The sequence below is a fragment of the Hippichthys cyanospilos genome, chromosome 6, assembly GCF_059441005.1.
Source record: "Hippichthys cyanospilos isolate Australia breed blue-spotted pipefish chromosome 6, RoL_Hcya_1.0, whole genome shotgun sequence".
NCBI lineage: Eukaryota > Metazoa > Chordata > Actinopteri > Syngnathiformes > Syngnathidae > Hippichthys > Hippichthys cyanospilos.
Window position 1 is genome coordinate 25,932,653 of NC_142374.1, and position 22,076 is coordinate 25,954,728.

The window sequence follows — 22,076 nt, forward strand, 5'->3', positions numbered from 1 at the left end:
CATAGACTTTTGGATTATTTTTATAAACGTTTTTTTTAACTGAAAAAAGAACAATGTATTCTTAAAATACAATGACGTTTTATCATAATTTTCCAAGAATGATGAGGGAGAAAACAACGCGCACGAGACAAACTACAAAAGGACATTTCCAACTCACCGTCCCAACTCAGGGTCCCAATAGGTCGGCGCTTCCGCACCACGTCATAGGAGAGTACGTACATACAAAAACCCTATAGTCACTTTTCACCTTGATTGGATTCTATTTATTGTCAGCGCAATCAGAAGAAGAATACATTTGTAGCGCTTTCATTTGTGACAGGAAAAAAAAGGGGGCGAAATACAAAAAGAAATGATCGCTGGGGCAAGCAGGGGCAAATGAGAAAGGAATAGCTAGGCCTGAAGCCACAGCCCGCTTTTTTTAGTTCAATAAAAGAAACTTTTAGATGTGACTTTACAGGCTGACATACTCTTCCGAATGTCATCCGTGAACGAATCGATTATGCGCACCCCGAAGCCCAAAGTTTCGCCCCCCACATCAACTTCCGTTTGATCATTCACGGTGTTACTTTCTAGTGGTAGGTTAGGCCTAAACGCAGGAGCCCGCCCGTCGCCCGTCGCCCGTCGCCCGTCGCCCGTCGCCCGGTCACGGCGATCGTCCTCGGCTTTCCGCGTAGGCGCTGTAGGAGAAGCGGCTCACGAGCAGCGGCAGGTGAAGGTTCCGCGCCGACCCGTTGACGGTGAACACCACCTGCGGCACACACACGCGGCCAAAGTCTATTGCGGCGCGAGTCTCTTTCGGGCCTCAAAAGTGAATTACGATGAGGCCAAGTGATCGCAAAGGGTTAAGATCTTTCCAAAACGGACACGCGTACAGTAAAGCAAAGAAGAAACTGCTCTCCTTGCACTGCCATCTCAAACACGTTGCCTTTTCTGCTAATGATCCGCGGGCGGATATCCCGAAAGAAACCCCCCCCCCAAATTCCCCAAGCCAACAGGCGCGTGGCGAGTGATTGACACCTCGTCCGTCACCGCTCCCATGGCTTCTTGTTTTTTTAGAGGGGAGGGAAACCTACAAACGCTTTGGGCAAGAATCTTTTTCAAACATTTTGGAGTTTTGATCTCCCGAAAACAAGTCCGAGGGATGAAGTGGCGCCCCCATTTGGTTTCTCGCCCGTCGTTTTGCTCATTTTGTGTGACAAGAAGGGTTTGTTTTAAAGCTCCCTCTTCCAAATCTACTCGGAGAAATACCGCAAGACGCGAGTGGAAAAAGTGACCTCGGCGTAGGGGTAGAAGGGCTCGCGTCCCAGGCCGGTCCAGTAGGAGCCCGTCTCGAAGCGTAACTTGTACATCCCCGGCACGAAGGCTTCCCGGCTGATGAGACCCGAGCAGCGGCCCTCCTCGTCCGTGGTCCTGGCGCCGAAAAATCAATCGATGAGCGGGAACCTGCGCAGAAAGGTGACTGCGGCGTACCGGGGAGAGGCTAAGATGTTGTGGGTTCAAAGGGACCGATTTATTGTGTGTTTGTGACGTACCTGGGGGGCCGCTGGATTGCAGCTATAGCAAACGTGGCGGTATTTGCTAGCATTTTTGAGGCATTTTCCTCATTTATTGATATGAATTTAAAGGCCATTTTGGCGCGCTGGAACGGATCGGGCCGTTTACATGTGGAAATGGGCTCTAGTTAGGAATGGAAGGAAGGATTTTCGCCAGTAGGAGGAATACTGTAGTGGGCCGCAGTTGGCTACGCCAGGTGCTTGGGGGTGACTTTCCGCATGCGCTTGAGTTTTGCGGCCGGCCGGGCGGGCGGGCGTCCTACCCCACATTGAGCAAGTGCCAGAGCTTGAGCTGCGTGTCCAGACGATGCAGGCTGAGGGAGACGCGCGCGGCCGGAACGCCGTCGCCGGTGTTGAGCACGCGCGTGCTGAGCGGGCCGCCGTCCGACTTCATCCTGGTGCGGTCCCGGCCAAACTCGACTTTTCCTTATGAATCATGGCCGTGCGTCACGGTCTCGCAAAGATGCCTCGTCCATTGCGTCGCTCGTATCTTGGCGTATTTACAAAAGCTTCTTCCTATTATCGACGGCGGCGGTCCTCGCTTTTTTTAACGAGCCCCGCGCGCCGCGTCGTCTCTCGTCTTTAGCGAAGGCCGCTGAAAAACGGTCGACGGGCCGCGCTTCGGACACGCCCGCTCATTCCGGACCAATCGGTCGGTCGTCGCGGCACGCGCCCAAACGAATCCGGACGAGAGAAGAAAAACAAAAGACAAAAGACAAAAGACAAAAGACAAAAGACAAAAGACAAGCAGTTGTCACGCACGTCAAGGAAAGGGAGAGGTCCCAAAACACGTCCGCTTGTTGTTAAACAAAAGTATTTCAGACACGTTGAGCGGGAGTAGACAAATGCACCTTCCGAACATCGATGAAAAAAACGCTGGTCTCTTCCTTCCAAACGGGATGGCCGACACATCCCTTTGAAAGCTTATTTGCAGTTTGACGCAAAAACAGACAATTCAAACAGAGAAAAGGTTCGCGTTTGGCTTATTTTCGCTGTCCTCCTTTGCCACGTCGACGCATTAAAATAGCATAACACAACGGCGGGACCCCCCCCCCCCCAAAAAAAAAAATCGTCCCAGTTTTCCGTCCTTTGCGAGGCGAAGGCGATATTTGGTAAAGCGCGCAAAGCACTCGAACGTCTTGGCCGCGATGGAATTTCACATCCCCAAAAGCAAAAGAGCAGAAGGAGAAAGAAGCAGACTCACCCGCCGCCGCCGCCGAATCGCGCGTCGCTCCGAGCCGGCGGCCAGCGCGCACTGCAAACAAGGCCCTTGTCAAAGGTTGTCCCGCTCGCAATCAATCATTAAAAAGGGAGGGAGAAAAAAAGTCAACAAACAAGCCGGCGGCGATAACGCCCTCGTTAGCTCCTTTTAAAGCCCGGCTGCCAATTGATGGGGTTTTTTCCATTCGGGAAATTTGCGCCGCTCCGGCAAACAAGCCAATTAAGGCGGCGTCCGCTTTGAAAAGGTGGCCGTTTCGGGATGACCGAGTCGCCCCGAGGTCGCCCCGAGGTCGCCCCGAGGTCGGCGCGACCCGTTCTTCAGTTGGTTCTTGTCGGCGTTTTGCTTTGCGTCCAGTTTTCGTGCGCGCTTCCGGGCCGTTGGGCTTTGGTCCGGCCGTCCCTCATCTTCTGCTTTCTTTCTGCTCCCGCGCCCGCTCTGCTTTCATCGGCCACTGGGTCCGTTCTCGATTTTCGATGTGAAGTGCGGCCTTCTTCGACGGAAGTTAGTCTTTGTCTCCAAATCTGACGCGAATCCTTCCCGGGGACCAACGGGGACACGCGGAACTTAAGAGCCGGGCGATAAAACGACGGAGGGGGACGGGCCGCTCGGCTCGATCCCAACGTTCTCCCCGGACGCACGCACGCCCCCAAGCGCTGGCGGACGCAAGTATGACTCTTCTTCCGGACCGCGGAGCCACCCCCTCGGAATTTGACAAAAAGCGCTCAAGGAGGCCCCCTCGAGCGGCTTTGCGCCTACGGAAGCCCGATTGGTAGCGGGGCTCGGCGCGGGCTTCCCCCGGGAGAGCCTGAACGCCTCCCTACTTAACATTCAAGCCCGAGCGGCGGTTGCGCAAGCGCGGCCCATTGAGGGGGCCCCGACGGCGAGAGAGGGGGGCGGCCAAAGCCGGAGCGCTCTCCGTCGCGGTGGGAGCCAGCCGGAGCGCCGGCGCAGCCGGGGAGGCCGACATGGACCCCGGGACCCGGGCCCCGGAGCGCGTGGCCCTCAAGAAGGAGATCGGCCTGCTGAGCGCCTGCGCCATCATCATCGGTGAAGCGCCCGCCGTCGCGTCCCGCCGGCCGGCCCGCTCGGGTCGGCTCTCTTCCGCGCGCGCGGACGGGCCGGAGCGCGTCGCCGGCCTCGCCCGATCCGCGCGCACGGGTGAAAATTTGGACGGCCTTTTCCCAAGCTCCGCTCCACCGTACCCCGGCGGGGGCGCCGCTACGCCCGAAGCGCTTTGATCCTTCCAACGGCGGACTCATCCGCGGTCATAAAAAGTCCAAAAATGTCCTCCTCCCTCCCCGTGGGACGGCGGGAGCTAATTTCCCAAACGGCGAGCGGTCGGCGCGGACTGACCGCGCCCGCGCTCCGCTCTGCCCGCAGGGAACGTCGTCGGCTCGGGCATCTTCATCTCGCCCAAGGGCGTTCTGGAGCACTCGGGCTCGGTGGGCGCGGCCCTGCTGGTGTGGACGCTGGGCGGGGGCGCGGCCGCCCTGGGCTCGCTGTGCTACGCCGAGCTGGGCGCGGCCATCCCCAAGTCGGGCGGCGACTACGCCTACGTCAGCGAGATTTTCGGAGGCCTCCCGGGGTCAGTCGCCCTTGCCTAACCTAACCCCGACCCTTTCCGGCACGCCGAGCGCCGGCGGCGCCCGCCTCCAGGTTTCTCCTTCCCGTCCGAATCCGCCTCGGCGGATTCCGTCCATTCCGAAGGACTCTTTGGCCGCGTCGTCTCGTTCCCTCGACGACTTTCGGAACAAGCGGCGCGGCCTCGGCTCGCGGCTCGGCAAAGATCGGAAAGGGAATGCCGTTCACCTTACCGGGATGCCGAACAGGGCGAGCCGTGGCCTTTCGGTGCCGTCTCTTTGCCGGCTTGGCCTAGAATTCAAACTGCATTTTTACACTTCATCAACTGACCTTTTGATAAGATAAGTCTAAAAGAATCGCCGGCCAGTTTTCAGCCACAATTAACAGTTCTCAACTCGTTTGATGAAACGTACGGTGAGATCATTTCAAGGAAATTGATCAAAGACGGCGAGTCAAGTTCCCGCTTAGTTCTTAAGCTGAAACGCCGCGCTCCTTTTCGTTCTAACGGAGCGCCTTCCGGCAAGCTATACTTGCGCTTGCATCAGGTTCCTGTTGCTGTGGAGCGCCGTGCTGATCATGTACCCCGCCACGCTGGCCGTCATCGCGCTCACCTTCTCCAGCTATGCGCTGCAGCCGGCCTTCCCCGAGTGCGCCCCGCCGTACGCCGCCACGCGAGTGCTGTCGGCCGCCTCTCTCCGTAAGTCGCCGCGGGCGTCCCTTTCCGATTCAGAAAGGTCGGGACTTTTTGCTTTCATCCGTCCCCACGCTCACGCAGTGCTGCTGACGTGGGTGAACTGCCGCAGCGTGCGCATGGCCACCAGGATCCAGAACGCCTTCACCGTCGGGAAGCTGCTGGCGCTGGGCCTCATTATCGCCGTGGGCCTGGTCCAGATCTTCAAGGGTAAGCCTCCGGCGCCCCCTCCGCCTCCCCGGGGAGCCCACGGCGTCTCCTTGCGGAACCCGCAGGGAACTTTGAGGCGCTGAGCTCGCGGGCGCTCTTCTCGACGGAGCGCAGCCCTTCGGCGGGGCAGATGGCGCTGGCTTTCCTGCACGCCTCCTTCGCCTTCAGCGGCTGGAACTTTCTCAACTACGTGACGGAAGAAGTGGTGGATCCCCGAAGGTGACCGCGTGGGTCAAAACCGCCCCCAATTCGCTCCGGCGGCGAGCGGCGCGTCCGAGCGATCCTCCCGTGGCTATCGGGCGATAGGGCCAAGTCATAAAAAACATAAAAGACGTGGGCCGACGCGACGCCATCCTCCGGGGGCCGGACGGCGGATTTTGATCACGGGTCTCCGCTCCCGTCGGCGCCGTATTCAGGAACCTCCCCCGCGCCATCTACATCTCCATCCCGCTGGTGACGCTGGTCTACACGCTGACCAACGCGGCCTACTTCTCGTCCATGTCTTCCGAGGAGCTGCTCTCTTCCAACGCCGTCGCCGTGGTGAGTCGACCGTTTTCCCAACGGACGGCGACGGCGAGGTCGCTCGCGCCGGTCGCCGGTCGGCGGCGGCCCGACCGAGCCGTCCTCTGCTTTCAGACCTTCGGAGAGAAGCTGCTCGGCACCTTCTCGGCGGTCATGCCCATCTCGGTGGCCTTGTCCACGTTCGGCGGCATCAACGGCTACCTGTTCACGTCCTCCAGGTGGGCGCGTGGGCGTGGGCGCGCGTGCCGAGCTGAGCGAGTTTGCGCCGGCAGGCTGTGTTTCTCAGGCGCCAGGGAGGGGCACCTGCCCGGCCTGCTCGCCATGATCCACGTCGGCGAGCGCACGCCCATCCCCGCCCTGCTGGTCTGCGTAGGTTGGCGCCGGGCCGCCTGCCCCCGGCTCGCCGTCCCGCCTCACGGGCGCCCGCCTCACGAGCGCCCGCCTCACGCTCGCGCGCCCTGCGCAGTGCGCGGCCGCCATGGTGATCCTGTGCATCGGGGAGACTCACAACCTGATCAACTACGTGTCCTTCATCAACTACCTGTCGTACGGCGTCACCATCGCCGGCCTGCTCTTCTACCGCTGGAAGAAGCCCGAGCTCTACCGCCCCATCAAGGTGGCGTCGCGTCTTGCCGTTTTCTCCTTTCCTGGACCTTATAGCGAGCGACGCGCCGGCTGAAAATTTGGGCTCGTGAAAGGGGACCGGGGGAAGGAAGGCGGGGCGCGGCCCGAAGACCGTTGAGTCCAAGGCTCGAAAACGGTTGACGCGGGGACGCACGTCTGCCGCAGGTGCGCTTGCCGGTGCCCGTGGGCTACCTGATGTTCTGGGCGCTGCTGCTGGGCTTCAGTCTGTACTCGGAGCCGCTGGTGTGCGGCGTGGGACTGCTCATCATGCTGACCGGCGTGCCCGTCTACTTTCTGGGCGTCCGCCGGGCGCCCAAACCCAAGTGCGTCCGCCGCTTGGCCGGTGAGTCGCAAAGCCGCCTTTGCTCCCGTCGCCCGACCGCTTTGAAGAAGCCGTCGGCTCTGCGCTTGCGGCGCAGAGGCGGCGACCTCGGCGGGCCAGCGCTTGTGCCTGGCGGTGTTTCCTCAGTTGGACCCGGGCCGAGCGGCCGACCGGGCCGCCGTCCGGTTCGTCCGCTAACCCTTACAAATCGACGCCGGATTCCCCGAGGCCCGAGACGGACGGGCCGGCCTCCTCGGACTTTGGCATCTCCTTTTGCTTCCCGCTGCACTGAGCGCAACTCGCTCACGTCGCATGGAAGACGACGGCGCGGGCCCCGGGCATTTTGCAGAAAGCGGGGTCCGAAGAGCCCGGGTCCAAGTCGTCCGCCGACTCGGGTCCACGACCCGGGGCCTCGGTCCAAGTATCCGACTGCGGCGCGTGCCAAACGAGACGGAAAAATCCTCGCTCGCTCGCTCGCTCGCACGGAGAAGCGCTCCATTCGGTTGAATTCGGCGGCCCGACATCTTACGGGGCAAAATGCGCGTTTCGTTTTTGGCTTAACTAACTGACTGACGGACTGACTGACTGAAGTCCTTACTATTGGACGGAATTATCCCGTGCGCTTCAACATTTTGTGTTCTTCCCGAACTGCTTCGGACTAAAAGTTCTTCTATTGTATATGTTCACTAATGTCAGCGTGTGTTGCTGCCGCATTCTAACGTGATTCCAATTTTTGTGATGAATGTTTTTCACATTTCAACGTAATATCTTTTACCTTTTTATGTGGTTACGGACAGGTGATAAGTAAAGGGGGACACGCGCTTCTCTTTTTTTTTTTGGGGGGGGGGGGGGTGGCAGACATTATTTTGATGTGATCATTTGTCGTGTCAAAATGTGAGTTTAGCGATCACGCTGTAATAGCGAGATGGCAAACTTGTTCCTGTTACAGCAGCAATATACTTCCATAAATGTGCTTTTATTTCCATGGTAAATGATTTGTAAAGGCTGGGCAACGTCATACTGTGAAACTGTCATGTATCTTCGACCAGACCCTTTCTTAAAAGAGAAACAATCTAACGGAAATGCTTCTTGTCACATTAAAACTGCAAATATTTCCATTTGCCAAACGTTCTTCCTGGAGTTTTCAAAACGACTTTTTTCCAAAGTCGACCCGTTGTCCGTTTCGCAACGACCCTCTTACGTAGCGCGGCGCTACCTCCGGCCACGTCTGATGACGTCACCAAAGCCGGAAGCGGAGCGGCACGAGTCAGCGCAGCTGCACGAGACGAGCGCCGCCGGCCGACGCGCCACTTTTGCCTTGCCTCGTTTGGCGTTTTGCATGTCGGTGAGTTTCTCCGGATGACGCGTGGGGTGGCGTCGACGTTGTTTGGCGGCCGCTGTAAAACGCCAGCGTTTAAGGCTCGATCGAGGGAGCGGCCCATCTGAAAGTTGGAGCTGGAAAGGCGTTGGAGCTGGAAAGGCGTTGGAGCTGGAAAGGCGTTGGAGCTGGAAAGGCGTTGGAGCTGGAAAGGCGTCGGAGCGGCCGGAACTCGTGCTCGCCTTTCTTTTTCTTCCGTTTGCCCCCACCGAAACGCGCGCGCGAAGGTCGTCGTCCGGTTGTCACGCGGCGAACAGTCGGTCCGCGGAGACGAAACGCCCGTCCGAAGACGACAAGGTGCGCTGCTGCGTTCAGGGACCGGAGCGGCTCGGGCATGGCCGGAAAGCTGAGCTTCGCGAACGTCACGGCCTTGGCCCCCATGGTGCGGGTGGGCACGCTGCCCATGAGGCTGCTGGCGCTCGACTACGGGGCCGACGTGGTCTACAGCGAGGTGGGCCCCCGCCGACTCGACGGTCCCGCCTGGCCCTGGCCTCCTCCCGCCGCTTGACGCGTCTCGCCCGGCAGGAGCTGATCGACCTGAAGATGGTGCGGTGTCACCGGGTGCGGAACGGTGAGTGGGAGTGGCGACGGCGGGCGGGCGGGCGGGCGAGCGCGCGTGACCGGGCTGTGTGCGCGCGCCCAGACGTTCTGCAGACGGTGGACTTTGTGGCGCCCGACGAGCGCGTCATGTTCAGGACCTGCGAAAGGGAGAAGAGCAAAGTGGTCTTCCAGATGGTGAGGCGGCGAGCGGCTCTCGCGCAAGCGCGTCCCCCCCTCCGCGTCACGCGGCGCGCCGTTCGCCTCGCAGGGTACGGCCGACCCGGAGCGAGCCCTCGCCGTGGCCCGGCTGGTGTGAGTTCTCCTCGCTCCCTCCCCGCTCGTCCGCGCGCTCGGGCCGGATGTGGGCCGCCCGTACGTTCGAAAGGCGAGGGGGCCCGGCCGGGCGCCTCCTTTCTTCTTGCGTCCCGCCCGTCGACGCGCCCTTCAAACGGACCTTCGGATACTCGCCGCTTCCTTAGCCAAACGGACGTTCTCCCTCGCTAAACGATTGTCGCGGCCTTTCAGGGAGAAGGACGTGGCGGCCATCGACGTCAACATGGGCTGTCCCAAGGAATATTCCACAAAGGCGAGTTGAAAAATATCACCCCGTCGATGAGGGAGCCGATGTCGCGTTTGGAGTCATTGAGACCAAAATGAGGAACGTCCCCTTTCTTTTTTCACCTCCCGAAGGAGAAAGAAAGGTTTTTGGCATTTGCGCGGATTCGCGAGAGGCCGTATCCGGGTCCCATCCGATGGGTTTTAACCGCGGTTTGAAATTTGGCAAAAGAAAAGGCTCGGATTTCAGTTGACGAAGCGCCCGCCGGCGCCGAGCCCAAGCGACGGTATCGGCACGGGCGCGCGACCGAATCTTGTGCCTCTGGCCGCCTCGCAGGGCGGGATGGGGGCGGCGCTTCTGTCCCGGCCGGACAAGATCGAGGCCGTGAGTGTCGGGGGCCGGGCCGGGTTCCCGCCGGACGCCCGCCACGGCCGTCTCCTTCCCCGTAGATCCTCAGGACGCTGGTGGGCGGCCTGTCTGTGCCGGTCACCTGTAAGATCCGCATCCTGCCCTCGGTGAGTTGAAATATCGGTGAGATATCCCCCCGCGCGGCCGTCCCTTTCCTGTCGGCGCTTACCCTCGCAAGAGCGGCAGGCTCGCCCGTCCCATCCCAATTTCGCCCTCGAGTTTCCACGCGGCGCATGGCCCCTAGGGGCCGCGCGGACGCTCGCCGGCCCCTAGGGGCCGCGCGGACGCTCGCCGGCCCCTAGGGGCCGCGCGGACGCTCGCCGGCCCCTAGCGTGGAAACTCGAGGGTGAAATTGCCGCTTCCTTCCCAAAAAGTCAACCCGCCAGAACGGGGCCCGCGCCACCGCATTTGCACACGTTCGGCAAAGAAATAAGCGCACGTAAATGACCTTCGGCGCATCGGCGATCTCGTTTCTTCTATTTCAAAGTCCTGAATAGTCACTTGGCGAGTTCAAGAAAAAGATGAAAACCATGGAAAAATGGAAGCGGCCCTCGGGATCCGATGAGTTCAATGTATTTCGATCGCGAAGCCGGAGGTGAAACCGAACCCGAAGCGCGCAACGCGCGGGAGGAAAAGGTGCCGCCCCCCACCCCCACCCCGCTCGGCCCTTTTCCACGGCGTTTATTTGGCCCGACCGCGAAGGAAGCCCACGTGACAAATTTGAGCGCCGTCTCTTTTCGGAGCAGCTGGAGGACACGGTGGCCCTGGCGCGGAGGATCGCGAGCACGGGCGTGGCCGCCATCGCCGTCCACGGCAGGTCGAAGGAGGAGCGCCCCAGGCACCCCGTGCGCTGCGACTACATCCGCGCCGTGGCCGGGGCCGTGGCCGTCCCCGTCATCGCCAAGTAAGCGGGCGGGCCCGTCCTTCGGGGTTCGTGCGGGGAGAGCGCGTCCGCTTGGATTATGGGGGTCCGGGTGTCCGAAGAGAAGCCCTTTGTCCGGGACCGAGGTGGAAAATGTTTTTTACAAAGCGGGGATCCGATCCGGGTCGCCGTCCATCCTTTCCGTATTTGGGAGCGGATTTGAGCAGGCGCGGGAGCGGAACCCCCGCCGTCCGTCCCGCCGCGTTCTCTTCGTAACGCTGGGATGCGCGTGTCGGCAGCGGGGGCTCCCTGGACCTGGTCAAGAGCTACGAGGACATCGCCGCCTTCAGGGAGGCCGCGGGCGCCTCGTCCGTCATGTTGGCGCGCGCCGCCATGTGGAACCCGTCCGTCTTTCGCGCCGCCGGCCCGCTTCCTCTCCACGACGTCATGATCCACTACATGAAATACGTGAGAGCTTCTCGCCGAACAGTCGGAAATTCGGCGGCGGCCGGTGACGCGGCGGCGTGCGCGTTGCAGGCGCTGCGATACGACAACCACGCCTTCAACAGCAAGTACTGCTTGTGCCAGATGCTGCGAGACAAAGTGGAGTCGCCCCTGGGGAAGCGCGTGCAGGCCGCCCAGACCAACCGGGAACTCAGGTGCTCGGGGGGGGGGGCGTCGGGCGGGCTACCCAAACGCAGCAATGGCGCTTCGGGTTTTGGCCTTTTTTTTTGCCGCCGCCGAGACCATTCTTGCATATGGGTAAGACGACGCCAGCCTTCGTTTGGCGTATCGTCGGTGGCGAGCCCGTGTCTACGCGCGTTCGCTGTTCCCCGCGCCCCCTGACGTACGCCATGAAGATTTGGCAAGCAGACGTGCGCAAAAGACACACCTGGTAGAGAAAGTTCCACTCGATGGATAGAATGGCAGAGGGGAGGCGCAAGTAAAGACGCGCGCGCATGTACGGCGGCGTATTGCACGTGAGCAAACGCGCGTAGGGACCGGAGAGGCGCAAACGGATGGCGCCGATCGCCGCCCGAGTTGTTGGGAGACCCGGTTCGGTTTGGCGTCCGAACCAAACATTTGTACAGCGACGAGCTTTCCCACGCGCGTTACGGATCAAAGCGGCTGCCGAATCATGGTCTGTTCGAGTCTGCGCCGCGTCCCGCCGACAAAATGTCCCGGCTCGGACGCGATGGATAAATGATGCGAATGACGGCCGTCTGACGCGCGGATGGTAGCCGAGATGCCGAGGCGCTGCGTAAAAGGTGGTCGCGTACGGTTGAGCGGAAGGCCGAGCCTCGTCGTGCCGGAAGAGGGAGAAGGTCCGTCGGGGTGCAAATAGCTCGCGAGGAAAGCGCGCGGCCGCGCTAGATAACGGCTCGCGCCCGCGTCCCTAGCGAGGCGTACGGGCTGGAGGACTCGTTGGCGGAGCTGGAGGCCCGTCGCGACGCCCCGCCGAGTCCCGAGCGGCGGGACCGCCTCGTCGCCATGGACGGAGACGTCGCCACCATGGCCCTCAAGTTTGAACGGTAAGCCGCCCCCTCGCCCTCCCTAAAGAAAAAAAAAAAAAAAGAGAGGGAAATGCACCAAAAGCCTTTGGCAGGCGGGAATATCCCCCCCAGCTCACGCCCAAGATGTTCCTTCTGGAGTGGAGCCGGCGACAGAAGTTGGAGCAGCCCACGTACCAAACGGTAACGCGCCCGGGCCCCGGGTCCCGGGCCCCGGGTCCCGGGCCCCGAGCCGCGCCTGAGCGCTCCGTCGGCTCTGTCGCGCAGGTGCAGCGCGCGCAGGACCGAGCCTTCCAGTCGACCGTCACCGTGGAAGACAGGAAGTACAGATCCTCGCTCTGGTCAGTGCCGCGACGCGCCGCCTTTGCCTTCCCGCGTCTGAATTTGCGCCTCGTCCGCGTTCGGACGGCGCCTCGCAAATTGCAAAAGGCGCGAGTGACCATCGGCTTGAAAACGCGACTGAAAATAAGCGAAGGTGGCCTTTGGCGGCGAATCGGCCGACGCGGCGTAAGGCGACGCGCCGCGTCGGCCCACCCCCGCCTATGGAAATACTTGGACGCGCTTGGTTCCGTCTAGGTGGGCGCGTTCATTCGCGGTCGGACGTTTCATAGTCACGCCGGAAAAAAAAAACGTATAACTAAGAACAATGGTCTGTCACCTCGTTATTGAGCGCAAAATGGCGACGTTAGGACAAGGGGAAGCCGCCGGAGGGCATTTATGGATCGCCTGGCAATTTGCGAAGGCTGGCTGGGAGCGAATGAAAGGGAGCGGGCGCGGCGCGCTAACGCCAGGCCGCGCCCTGTCCCCCAAGGGAGAAGTCCAAGAAGTGTGCGGAGCAGGCCTCGGCCGTGGTTTGTCTGCGCGTCCTGGGGATCCGGGACGGTCGCCAGAGCCGGGAAAACCCCGGCGAGTCGCACAAACGCAAAATGGACGAGGACCGCCACGCGGAAGGAGAAAAGAGGAAGAAAGGAGCGGCGGACGGGCCGGCCGCCTCCTAAAAGCAACGGCGCGCGCCCGCCCGCTTTGAATTCCACCTGGGAGTACCTGAAAAGACTCAACTGCTGCCTGCCTGCGTTTGATTTTCATTTCGGGGGGGTGGCGGCGTCCTTTTGTTTGGGAGAAACCGGATTTTGTTCTGTGCCATTATTTTTAGGAGCAGATCATGTACCAATATATGCTGCGCGCTTTCATGAAATCCTCCGCTCGTCCTTTGTTTTCTTGTAGCGGACCCCCACTCGCTATACGGAATGAATCCGGGGTCGGGACGGTCGCGTGGCGGGCCATAGAAGCCAATTAGCCAGTGTCGACCCAAATCCAATACCAAAGTATAGTAAGTGCTACTTACACTATATATAATATACATGTATACAATTAAATAACGTAATGCAAACATGTAAAAGATTGACCTCCCTTTGAGTGATGCGACTTGAGCTTGTTGCGGCCGAAATGCTGGTCTATCGTCGCCTCATCGCTCTCAAAGGACGAACATTTGTCGTTGAGAGAAACCCTGAACTCATTCGATCCCGGAGGCCTGTTTTGATGCATCTTCTCCCGAATCTTTATCGATGACTGCGCCGAGCCCCTCTTTTAGCCTAATATTCCGCCCGCAAAGGCGTCTAATCGCGTCCTCGGGAAGGAACGGGTTGAAGGGCGAGTCGACCCCGCCCGACAGCTTAAGTTTTGCTTTTGCCGGGCGGGAATCAAGTATGAAAAGGTACTCGGGGGCGCCGACCGAAAAAGACATCGCCTTCGTTCGGGGCGAGTTACGGAGCAATCCGACCCGGCGGAGAAGCAGGCGCGGTCGGGCTTTGCTCAAACGAAATACTTTAATTTCATCACGTCGATGTAAATATGCACTTGGGGTCGTTTGTACAAGTGGCACCTACCCAGGGGATGGCGCGCGCATGGAAAAAATAGTCCACGATGCCAACATTTGGGGGAAAAGGACAGCTCTTCCCTTCTTCGAGGGCCGGTGTAGAACGGGATCCGCGCGCGGAGACGCGGGGCCGAGCTCGGACCTCCGGCCTCCGGCGTGCCCCGAACTTTCATCTGAAGAGCCGCTGGTCCGGGTCCATCCGCACCACGCAGAGCTCGCGGACGGGCAGCCGCCGCGAGGGCGTCCAGCAGCTGCGTGCGCAGGTGTACACCAGCACCGTGCCGAACTCGGGCCGCGCCCGCTCCTCGTCGCCGTCCGCCCAGCCCAGCAGCGCCACCAGCGCCGGCATGAGCTGCAGCTCGAAGGTGCGCGGCCCCCCGCAGGACGCGCACGGCGCCGGCCCCCCTTTGGGCGCCTCTCCGGACATGAGAAGCGGCGCCCCGCCGCGGCAGTAGCGCAGGATCTGCCGCGGGCACGCCGAGATCCTCTTGCGGAACTTGGCGAAGGTACGGTCGCCGTGACGCGCTCGGCCCTTCTCGTACCGCTCGCCGGCGTCCGGCTGGCCGGCGGGCGCTCCCTCCCGCCGCTCGTAGTCCGTCAGCAGCCGGCGGGCGTGCCGGCGCTCCTCCTCCTCCTCCTCCTCCTCCTCCTGCGCGTCCCGCTCGTCCAGGACGCTGATGAAGAACGGTCGCAGGACGGGGACGTCCGGCGGGGGCTCCGCCAGGCGGAGGGCGTCCATTCGGCCGCCGATGGCATCCATTCGGCCGCCGGTGGCGTCCTCTGGAACTGCCGCCGAAACACACCATTGATTGACTGCCATCAGCTACACTCTCGCGTTTGATCATTCAAATTTCTCATTTGTTTTGTTTTTAAACAACCTCATGCTTTTTTTCCCCCACTACCTCCTACCAGAAGTGCAGAATTCGACGACTCGGATTCTGCAAATAAATGTCCTATAACCTCAAGAACCCGAAAACTATCACGACGAGAGGGAAAAAACATCCGGAAAGGTAGGAATATTTTCAGCATGTCAAGACGATTAGAAAATCAATCAAAGACCATGTGCCAACCCTCCAAGGCGGCCGACCTTTTCGTTGGCGCGGGGCGGCCCCGTCGGCGTCCCGCTCCCGGTCCAGGTCCCGGTCCCCGGCGGCGTCCCCGCCCACGCCCCAGTCGTCGGCGGAGTCGCACCAGTCGGCGGCCGACGGAGGATCCGCCTCGGGCGCCGCTCCGTCGCCGTCGGGCGCCAGGCTCTGAGAGCGGAGCGCCGCCCAGGCGTCCGGCCGGCCCGCGCAGCCGGCGTCCGGGCAGGCGAACAGCTGCAGGCACCGGTGGTAGGGCGAGCCCCCCAGCGGGCAGTAGGCCTGCAGCACGTGCGCCAGCGCGGCCGAGCAGCGGCCGCAGCGGGGGGAGGGGCGCGGGAGCCCCGGCACCGGGTCCGGAAGGCCGCCGGCCTTGTTGGTGACGAACGACGCGCGGTACTTGGATTCGTCCAGCTCGCCGTCCAAAACGCCCAGGAGGGTCGGCTCCGGCCCGGGGAAGGACGCCATCGGCGCGCGTCGCCTACCGCGCAGACGGCGCCGTCTTCTTCGCCCGTGCTGGCCGATCGCCGCGGCCGCTAGACCTAAGACGGCGCCCTCTGCCGGACGAGCGCGGCACTTTACAATTTGTTTTTGTTTTGGGTTTTTTTATCTTCGCGAATACTTTCTTCTTGCTGACAACCTTCGCTCTTCTGAGCGTTTTTCAGTGATAGTTTAATTTGAGGAAATGTGAAGCAACGTAACAAAAGCACACAACGCGCGGCCATTTTTCACCGAGGCATCGGCTGGCTTTATTTTCCACAAAGGCGAGGTTGACAAACGGATGCGAGTCAACGCGATCAAAGAACGGCTTTTCTCGCCATCCCGATGAAAAACAAGACAAGTCGCTATGGTAACGACGGGCGCGGCCGGTCGCTCGCAGCAAACGGTGCCGACTTTTGCCGCGGCCCCTTCACCTTTCGCGTTCGGCGGCGACGAGCGGCGCTCGGTCGGGCGGCGGGCGGGCCCGGATGCGCTGCCAGCGGCTCGGCGGCCAAACGATGTGAGAGGCGCGGCCGTGGAGGAGCGCCAGCGACACCTGGGCGCAACGCAAAAGCGCGCGGTCACCGCCAGGGGCCGGGGACGCGGCCGCACTTGCGCGCCGACCCCCATTACTTTGGTTCCTTCCTCAGGACCGGCCAGTAAGGGTGACGGTTTTGGCTGGCTATTAACGGCCTGGCTATTTCGCGGTTGCGCCTTTGACTTTTAAGAAGCTCGACGCGTAGTAACGGGCGGTGCCGCCGCGGGCTGAGGGGCGGCACTGAGCTATTCCGGCGGAGGGCCAAGAAGAATAAGGTGGAAGCCGTGGTCCTGAAGTCCATCATTAGCGATCGCGAGGACGCCGCCTCTGAAGGCCACGGCTCCGGGAGAGGAAGCGAGGCGCTTCGCCGCCCGACGTGGCGCTTTGCCGCCCGACGTGGCGCTTTGCCCCCCGTCGTGGCGCTTTGCCCCCCGTCGTGGCGCTTTGGCTTACCGGCCCAAAGGTGTTGCTGTCCAGACTGTGGCCGCGGTGGTCGCCCTCGATCCACAGGTGACCGTCGGGAACGCGCACGTGGCGCTTCCTGTAGCTCAGAGTCCTGCGTCAAACAAAGTGCCTCCGTTTCCGATCGACCAAAAAGTCAAAGCTGTTTGCGAGGTCTCGGGCGCGAGCGCGCCCATGCGCTTGGCGTCCCAGAGCGGAAAAGAAGCCCGGCCGACTACCTGATGAAGTCTCCCTCCAGGCCGATGACGCGCTTGATGATCTTCTGCCGGGGGTTCCTGGGAGACCTGCGGGGCCGCAAAGTACGGTGACGTGCCCGCGGCCGCCCACGTTTCCTTCGCCCTACTTCTCCGACCTTCCTCTCGCTTTGCCGGCCTTTGCGCCCGCCCGGGTTTTGCCGCCGTTCCCCTTTGCGGTCGACGGCGGCGAACGAGCTCGTATTCGTTCTACGCCGTCGAGCTTCGGTGTTCGAGCGCGCGCGCGCATCTGAAACGCGATCATTCTTTTGGCCGTTTCCTCCCTTTGTCGCATTTGATCGTCGGCTCCCAGACGTCCGGCATGCCCTCCGGGCGCGACGCACGCGATTCGAACGAGCGGAAAGCCGGCGAGGGCCGCCGAGGCCGGATTAGCACCCCGACCGCTTGAATCTGGCGCCGAGCGTCCGGGACGGCGGCCCTCCGCGACCGCCGTCGAAGACCTCTCTTTCTCCCGCCGCCGCTTCGGACATCCTCTCTCGTTTTCGCACCTCCGCCGTCAAGCGCTGACTAAACTAACGCGCAAAGACGGCGTCGCTCGACTCACGTGACGGACACGACGTCTCCTCTCTGGACACGGTACTTCCTGACACTCCAGCGGTCGAGCAGGACCACGTCGCACTCCGACGCCCCTTCGGGGTTCAGGAAGGGCTGCGACGACAAGCGCGCGCGCACGCGTTCCTTCGCCGCTCTCGCCGCCTTTTCGGCTTTTGGAGCTCACCTGCATGGACGCGCCCTCCACCCGGGCCACGTAGGCCAAGCGGTCCAGGACGGTGACGGTGACTGGCACGGCCACAAAGAAGCCGCTGGCGAAGGCGCGCAGGTAGCGCCGCCCCCAAGCGGCCCTCTGAGCCATGCTCGCCGGGACAGGGGGCGGACGGGAAGCTGGGGAGTCCGCACGGGAAAAGACGTCACGCGCCGTCTAAGCGCAGGAGCTCTTCGCCCGTTTGTTCATGTTGCCTTACTATGTCCAGATGTAAATCTAAGGGGACGCTTTCTGTACCCAAGCCCAAGTTGAATATATTGGAAAAAAAGACAGGTTTAAAGGTTTCAAAACAGACGTGTCGTTTATCACTAAATAAATAAATCGATACGCTACGACCCGCTTTTGATTCACGCGACATGAGCAATAATTATTATTCCTTGATAAAGACTTGCAGTTCCATGTTGTGGCTGTATGACCTCAACGCCACGAGTGCCTACTCATCGTGTCCTAGGAGCTAACCCCGTGCGCGTGCGGCTAACAAAAACAAACAAACAAAAGGCGCAATATTGCACGCGAAGCGATGGAAAGGCCATAACAACGCCGTTGTCTTTTTACTTTCAGCGAAAGTCACTAACAGTAAAAGGAAAGGTATCTAGTGCGCGCCCCAAAGTATGCTAACGCTAACACTCACCAGCATGAGCTTCCACTTCCTGGTGTCGCGGGAGAAGACCAGACAGGGTCCTAAAGCCCCTCGGCTCAACATCTGGGTAACTGCTCAACCTCGTACTTTTTTCCTCTTTCGAGAACAATTCAGACAGTGTAGTCTTACTCTACATAATACAGCGGTTGGAGATGAGCGACATTTGCGTTTAGTCAAGCTGGCTTTCCGTTTGATTTGACGCCAATAATCGTCCGGCCTCTGATTGGTCGATCTTGTCGTGTTTTGGTCACGCGGCGTCGGCGTAGCAAGATGGCTGCCAGCGACAGGGGCGACGATGGTTCGTTCAACCTTTTAGGCCCGTTTGAGCACGTTTTCGATCATTCCTGGCCCGTGTTAGGTGAAGGTTAACCTGCAACGTCACTGCACTAAAAACGGACGGAGGCACCTTCTGCAACGCGTCCTTTTTTTGGCGTCGCTAGCTGCTAGTGCTAACGCAAGCTAACTGTTTAGCGCACAGGTGTGGAACTCCAGTCCTCGAGGGCCGATATCCTGCATGTTTTCAAACCCTTTCCCTCAAAAACACCTGATTCAAAAGATTGGGATCGTTTTGAAGCTCCCGCGGAGCTCGCTGATGAGCTAATTATTTGAATCAGGTGTGTTGGGGAAAGAAAACCGGAAAACATGCGGGATGCCGGCCCTCGAGGACTGGAGTTCGACACCTATGGTTTAGCGTTTGTAAACTCGACCAAAGATGAACAAATTCGTGGCGGGGTTTGGGCTGTAAAACGATAGGCCGCGTGAAGTATGAGCAACAGCGGGCGTGGTCTTCGGTACCTCGTCGCGTGACTACGTCACGTCGTACAATTTGTTGAAGGTGTGATCGTTTGAGCTTCGATTCGGCGCCGACTCGGATCCTTGGAGCCAGTCTTATCTGCCGCGCGCTTCTTATTTGTACGCGCGTATGCGTCACGTGTTATCGTCCGTTATTGACAACGCCGTTGACCTCGAGGGTCCAGAATGGCGCTTGTGCCTCACACGTCCCACAATTCTTCTTTTTGTGACGATACGGTGTCAGGCGCGGAGCACATCCTGGAGCCACTGTGCTTCCCAGAGGAGCCCGACACTCAGTTTGCCGGCGGCCAGTGCCAGTGCCAGTGCCAGTGCCAGTGCGGCGGCCGGTGCCAGTGCGGCGGCCAGGGCGCGGGGACGCTGTCGTGCCTCTTCTGCTCAGAGTGGCTTCCCGTGACGCAGAAGGACGTCCTCCTCAAGCATCTCCTGCTGCAGCACAAGCTGGTCATCGCTGATGTCAAACTCATTGCCGACCTTCCAAAGTAAGCGTTGCACGCAAGTTCCGCGCCCGTACGGACGTGTCAACGGATACTGTATGCGTTTTGACGGTAAATGGAGGTCGCTTCTGGCGCTTTCCGCATCATGTGATGCTCAACCGCTTTACAACCGCTCGCCCTGTGGCATCTTTTGCATAATTTGATCATTTTTACAAACGTGTGCAATTTGTCCGTGCACATGCCGGGCATGTTATTTGTATTTTTTGGAATTAGTAACCAATGCTTTTAATTGGCTCGCTCTCAAACGTGCTGGGGGGGGGGGGGGGTAAAGCAGTACATACCATGTGCAAGAGTCCCCGTAAGTCCACCCGGGCAATATCGCGATGACTCTTTACGTATTTGCGTACGTTCCGCGCGTTCTAATTGTCCACTGTCCCGCACGCAGGTACCTGCAGTACTGGAAAGGCCGATTCTTGGAGCAGCCGCTCACCGATTTCTGCAGTGAGATCAAGACCAATTCCACCGGGCCCGTCGGTGAGTACGCCACGGCGCGCTTCGTTTCATCGGGGCGGCGCCCCGCGTCACGGGAACGTCCGCCGACCCCGCAGAGACGCAGGAGCGGTACTTCCTGCTGTGCGACGTGCTTCCGGAGGACCGCGCCCTGCGAGAGAAGCTCCAGCAGAAACGCCTGGTGAGAATGGCGGCGACCTCGCTTCTCTCGCGTCTTTTTCTGGAACGCGCGCCCGTCGTGTCCTCAGGAGGAGGTGCTGGAGCAGCAGCAGAAGGAGCGAGAGGATCGCAGCTTCCGTCGCGTGTGCATGTTCTGCAACGACGAGTTCACCGGGAACAGGTCAGACGCGGCGCGGCGCGGCCGGCGAGCTCTCAAGCTCAAACCGACGGAAGTACGCGCGGCGTGTTTGGAGCGAGCGCCGCCCCTGACCGAGGGACGACCTTACGGGACGCTCTTAGAAGACATGAGCTAGTCGGACGTTTGTCTTCCTCCCGTCAAATTCGCGCGCCGCCGTAAACGCGAGTCGACGCGGCGGGCAAAAGTTCGGGACAAGTCCCGACTTTGGACCGCCGACGCGACGGAATGGAATCGAACCTCGCGCCGACGGCGTTTTCAGGTCGGGCCTCTTGAACCACATGGCCCGCGAGCACGCCTTCAGCATCGGGCTTCCCGACAACATCGTCTACTGCGACCAGTTTCTGGACACGCTGCAGAGCAAAGTGGACAGGTGAGTCTGCGCGCGCCCGCCTTCTAGCGTGGCGTGGCGTGGCGTTCATCCTGCCTTCCGCGCCAGCCTGCAGTGTTTGTACTGCGAGAAGACCTTCAAGGACAAGGTGACGCTGAAGGATCACATGCGCAAGAAAGCTCACCGCCGCATCAACGCCAGCAACCGCCAATACGACCGATTCTACGTCATCAACTACCTGGTACGCGCGGCGCGGCGCGGCGCGGCGCCCGCTTAGGCCGCCCCTCGTTTCCGCTCGCCGATCCGCCTCCATTCGAGGATAGGAGCGCTCTTATCGCTCCGCTCGTCGATTGACATCTAATTGAGGGTCAGGCTTTCGGACAGTGTTTTCATCGGCGAGAGCAGACTCCCACCCGGTAGTACAAACGCGACGGACTGCCTGAAGTCATATTCTACGTCGCGGCGAAGGGGTGGAAATCAAATTGAACAGAATCATAATGGCGGGGGAAAAAGGTTGCAACGCCTCGAAGTCTTTCCATTTTGGAGTTTTTCCAGCTTTTCGCCACTTTCGGCAGGAGCTGGGGAAGACGTGGGAGCAGGTGCAGAGCGAGGACGACCGCGAGCTGCCGGACGACAAAGACGAGTAAGTGGGCGGGTCGCCGCCGGGCGCCCGCTCCCCTCTGCCTGACGCCGTCCGTCCCCTGGCAGCGACTGGTCCGACTGGCGCGCTTGTCCCATGGGGGCCGTCTGTTTGTTCTGCCACGGACGGCGCCGCACCTTGGACGACGTCTACGCTCACATGAAGGCACGTTTGGAGATGTTTGCCTTGGCCTCCCGCGGGCGTGCCCACAGTTTTGTTGCTTTCGTTGCAGGACGTCCACGACTTTGATCTGCGGCACCTGAGGGCGGAGCTCAGTAAGCGGGCGGGCGGGCGGGCGGCCACCCAAGTGGCGGGCTTCCTGCGCTCTTAACGGGCGCTCCCCCCCCCTCCCAGACCTGAGCTTCTACCAGCAGGTCAAGCTGGTCAACTTCATCCGGCGTCAGATCCATCAGAACCGCTGCCCGGCCTGCCAGGACAAGTTTGGCTGCAGGGCCGAGGTCCTGCGACACATGCGCGAGCGAGGGCACGCCATGGCGCTGCCGCCCGCCCGCGCCTGGAACCAACCGCAGTGAGTCTTCTCCGCCCGGCCGACGCTCCCCGCTCGGCGTCTTGACGCCCGACCCGCGCAGGTACTACTTCCCCACCTACGAGAACGACGGGCTGCTGTGCGCGCTGCCCGACAGCGACGGCGAGGAGAGCGGCGGGCCGGCCCAAGAAGATGGCGTCCCCGTCTACGCCGAGGACGCGCCGGATGTCGGGCTGCTCAAGGAGAACAGCGTCCTCAGGGGTCTGCTCAAAAACGCCGCATGAAGCTCACGCGCCTTGCCTCGGCCGCTTCGCGCAGGACTCTGCCCTTTTTGATGACGTGGCGTCGCCTTCGGATTTCCGTTTGTGTGGCCTGCCGGCGTACGCGTCACGAAATCTTTTATATCAGTTCCAGGTCCGCACTGGGCAAAA

At 60.8% G+C, this 22,076-nt stretch overlaps 6 protein-coding genes across 15 annotated transcripts; 3 read left to right on the forward strand and 3 right to left on the reverse strand.

Moving 5' to 3' along the window:
- Nucleotides 1-240: 240 nt before the first annotated feature.
- Nucleotides 241-2,896, reverse strand: LOC148423038 (5-hydroxyisourate hydrolase-like). 2 transcript variants are annotated; one of them, XM_088418308.1, is made up of 4 exons: nucleotides 2,758-2,896; nucleotides 1,817-1,979; nucleotides 1,275-1,410; nucleotides 241-748 (listed from the first exon to the last, which is right to left on the reverse strand). In XM_088418308.1, the coding sequence occupies exons 2-4, from the start codon at nucleotides 1,945-1,947 to the stop codon at nucleotides 644-646; spliced, it is 372 nt and encodes a 123-aa protein (XP_088274434.1). In that variant the 5' UTR covers nucleotides 1,948-1,979; nucleotides 2,758-2,896; the 3' UTR covers nucleotides 241-643. The 2 variants fall into 2 exon arrangements, with proteins under 2 accessions (XP_088274434.1, XP_088274435.1); XM_088418309.1 differs by lacking the exon at nucleotides 2,758-2,896 and adding an exon at nucleotides 2,058-2,730.
- Nucleotides 2,897-3,487: 591 nt separating this feature from the next.
- LOC148423039 (asc-type amino acid transporter 1-like) lies at nucleotides 3,488-7,843 on the forward strand. Its single transcript, XM_088418260.1, has 11 exons — nucleotides 3,488-3,822; nucleotides 4,156-4,360; nucleotides 4,902-5,053; nucleotides 5,132-5,257; nucleotides 5,323-5,476; nucleotides 5,674-5,797; nucleotides 5,894-5,997; nucleotides 6,052-6,148; nucleotides 6,246-6,395; nucleotides 6,569-6,746; nucleotides 6,823-7,843. The coding sequence occupies exons 1-11, from the start codon at nucleotides 3,741-3,743 to the stop codon at nucleotides 6,921-6,923; spliced, it is 1,473 nt and encodes a 490-aa protein (XP_088274386.1). The 5' UTR covers nucleotides 3,488-3,740; the 3' UTR covers nucleotides 6,924-7,843.
- Nucleotides 7,844-7,966: 123 nt separating this feature from the next.
- Nucleotides 7,967-13,557, forward strand: dus2 (dihydrouridine synthase 2). 3 transcript variants are annotated; one of them, XM_088418258.1, is made up of 15 exons: nucleotides 7,967-8,070; nucleotides 8,419-8,554; nucleotides 8,629-8,674; nucleotides 8,747-8,838; nucleotides 8,912-8,955; nucleotides 9,169-9,229; nucleotides 9,536-9,583; nucleotides 9,649-9,714; nucleotides 10,354-10,511; nucleotides 10,769-10,937; nucleotides 11,007-11,128; nucleotides 11,870-12,001; nucleotides 12,076-12,163; nucleotides 12,248-12,321; nucleotides 12,792-13,175. In XM_088418258.1, the coding sequence occupies exons 2-15, from the start codon at nucleotides 8,438-8,440 to the stop codon at nucleotides 12,976-12,978; spliced, it is 1,404 nt and encodes a 467-aa protein (XP_088274384.1). In that variant the 5' UTR covers nucleotides 7,967-8,070; nucleotides 8,419-8,437; the 3' UTR covers nucleotides 12,979-13,175. The 3 variants fall into 3 exon arrangements, with proteins under 3 accessions (XP_088274384.1, XP_088274383.1, XP_088274385.1); XM_088418257.1 differs by lacking the exon at nucleotides 12,076-12,163 and having other exon boundaries at nucleotides 12,792-13,375; XM_088418259.1 differs by lacking the exon at nucleotides 12,076-12,163 and having other exon boundaries at nucleotides 7,972-8,070; nucleotides 8,145-8,554; nucleotides 12,792-13,557.
- A 230-nt stretch (nucleotides 13,558-13,787) lies between these two features.
- pdcd2l (programmed cell death 2-like) lies at nucleotides 13,788-15,459 on the reverse strand. Its single transcript, XM_088418272.1, has 2 exons — nucleotides 14,944-15,459; nucleotides 13,788-14,642 (listed from the first exon to the last, which is right to left on the reverse strand). The coding sequence occupies exons 1-2, from the start codon at nucleotides 15,404-15,406 to the stop codon at nucleotides 14,026-14,028; spliced, it is 1,080 nt and encodes a 359-aa protein (XP_088274398.1). The 5' UTR covers nucleotides 15,407-15,459; the 3' UTR covers nucleotides 13,788-14,025.
- A 201-nt stretch (nucleotides 15,460-15,660) lies between these two features.
- On the reverse strand, nucleotides 15,661-18,556 carry immp2l (inner mitochondrial membrane peptidase subunit 2). Of its 6 annotated transcripts, none has more exons than XM_088418293.1 (6): nucleotides 18,067-18,556; nucleotides 17,635-17,666; nucleotides 17,217-17,554; nucleotides 16,637-16,702; nucleotides 16,410-16,512; nucleotides 15,661-15,974 (listed from the first exon to the last, which is right to left on the reverse strand). In XM_088418293.1, exons 3-6 carry the CDS (start codon nucleotides 17,523-17,525, stop codon nucleotides 15,784-15,786), a joined length of 669 nt encoding a protein of 222 aa, XP_088274419.1. In that variant the 5' UTR covers nucleotides 17,526-17,554; nucleotides 17,635-17,666; nucleotides 18,067-18,556; the 3' UTR covers nucleotides 15,661-15,783. The 6 variants fall into 6 exon arrangements, 5 of the variants coding, with proteins under 5 accessions (XP_088274419.1, XP_088274417.1, XP_088274421.1 ...); XR_015865997.1 differs by lacking the exon at nucleotides 18,067-18,556 and adding an exon at nucleotides 16,052-16,196 and having other exon boundaries at nucleotides 15,828-15,974; nucleotides 17,217-17,320; nucleotides 17,391-18,060; XM_088418291.1 differs by lacking the exon at nucleotides 17,635-17,666 and having other exon boundaries at nucleotides 18,067-18,552.
- znf277 (zinc finger protein 277) lies at nucleotides 18,277-22,075 on the forward strand. Of its 2 annotated transcripts, none has more exons than XM_088418262.1 (12): nucleotides 18,277-18,373; nucleotides 19,112-19,367; nucleotides 19,768-19,856; nucleotides 19,931-20,013; nucleotides 20,081-20,172; nucleotides 20,450-20,560; nucleotides 20,627-20,759; nucleotides 21,094-21,161; nucleotides 21,227-21,323; nucleotides 21,391-21,433; nucleotides 21,513-21,687; nucleotides 21,749-22,075. In XM_088418262.1, the coding sequence occupies exons 1-12, from the start codon at nucleotides 18,346-18,348 to the stop codon at nucleotides 21,927-21,929; spliced, it is 1,356 nt and encodes a 451-aa protein (XP_088274388.1). In that variant the 5' UTR covers nucleotides 18,277-18,345; the 3' UTR covers nucleotides 21,930-22,075. The 2 variants fall into 2 exon arrangements, with proteins under 2 accessions (XP_088274388.1, XP_088274387.1); XM_088418261.1 differs by having other exon boundaries at nucleotides 18,303-18,433.
- Nucleotide 22,076: the final 1 nt, after the last annotated feature.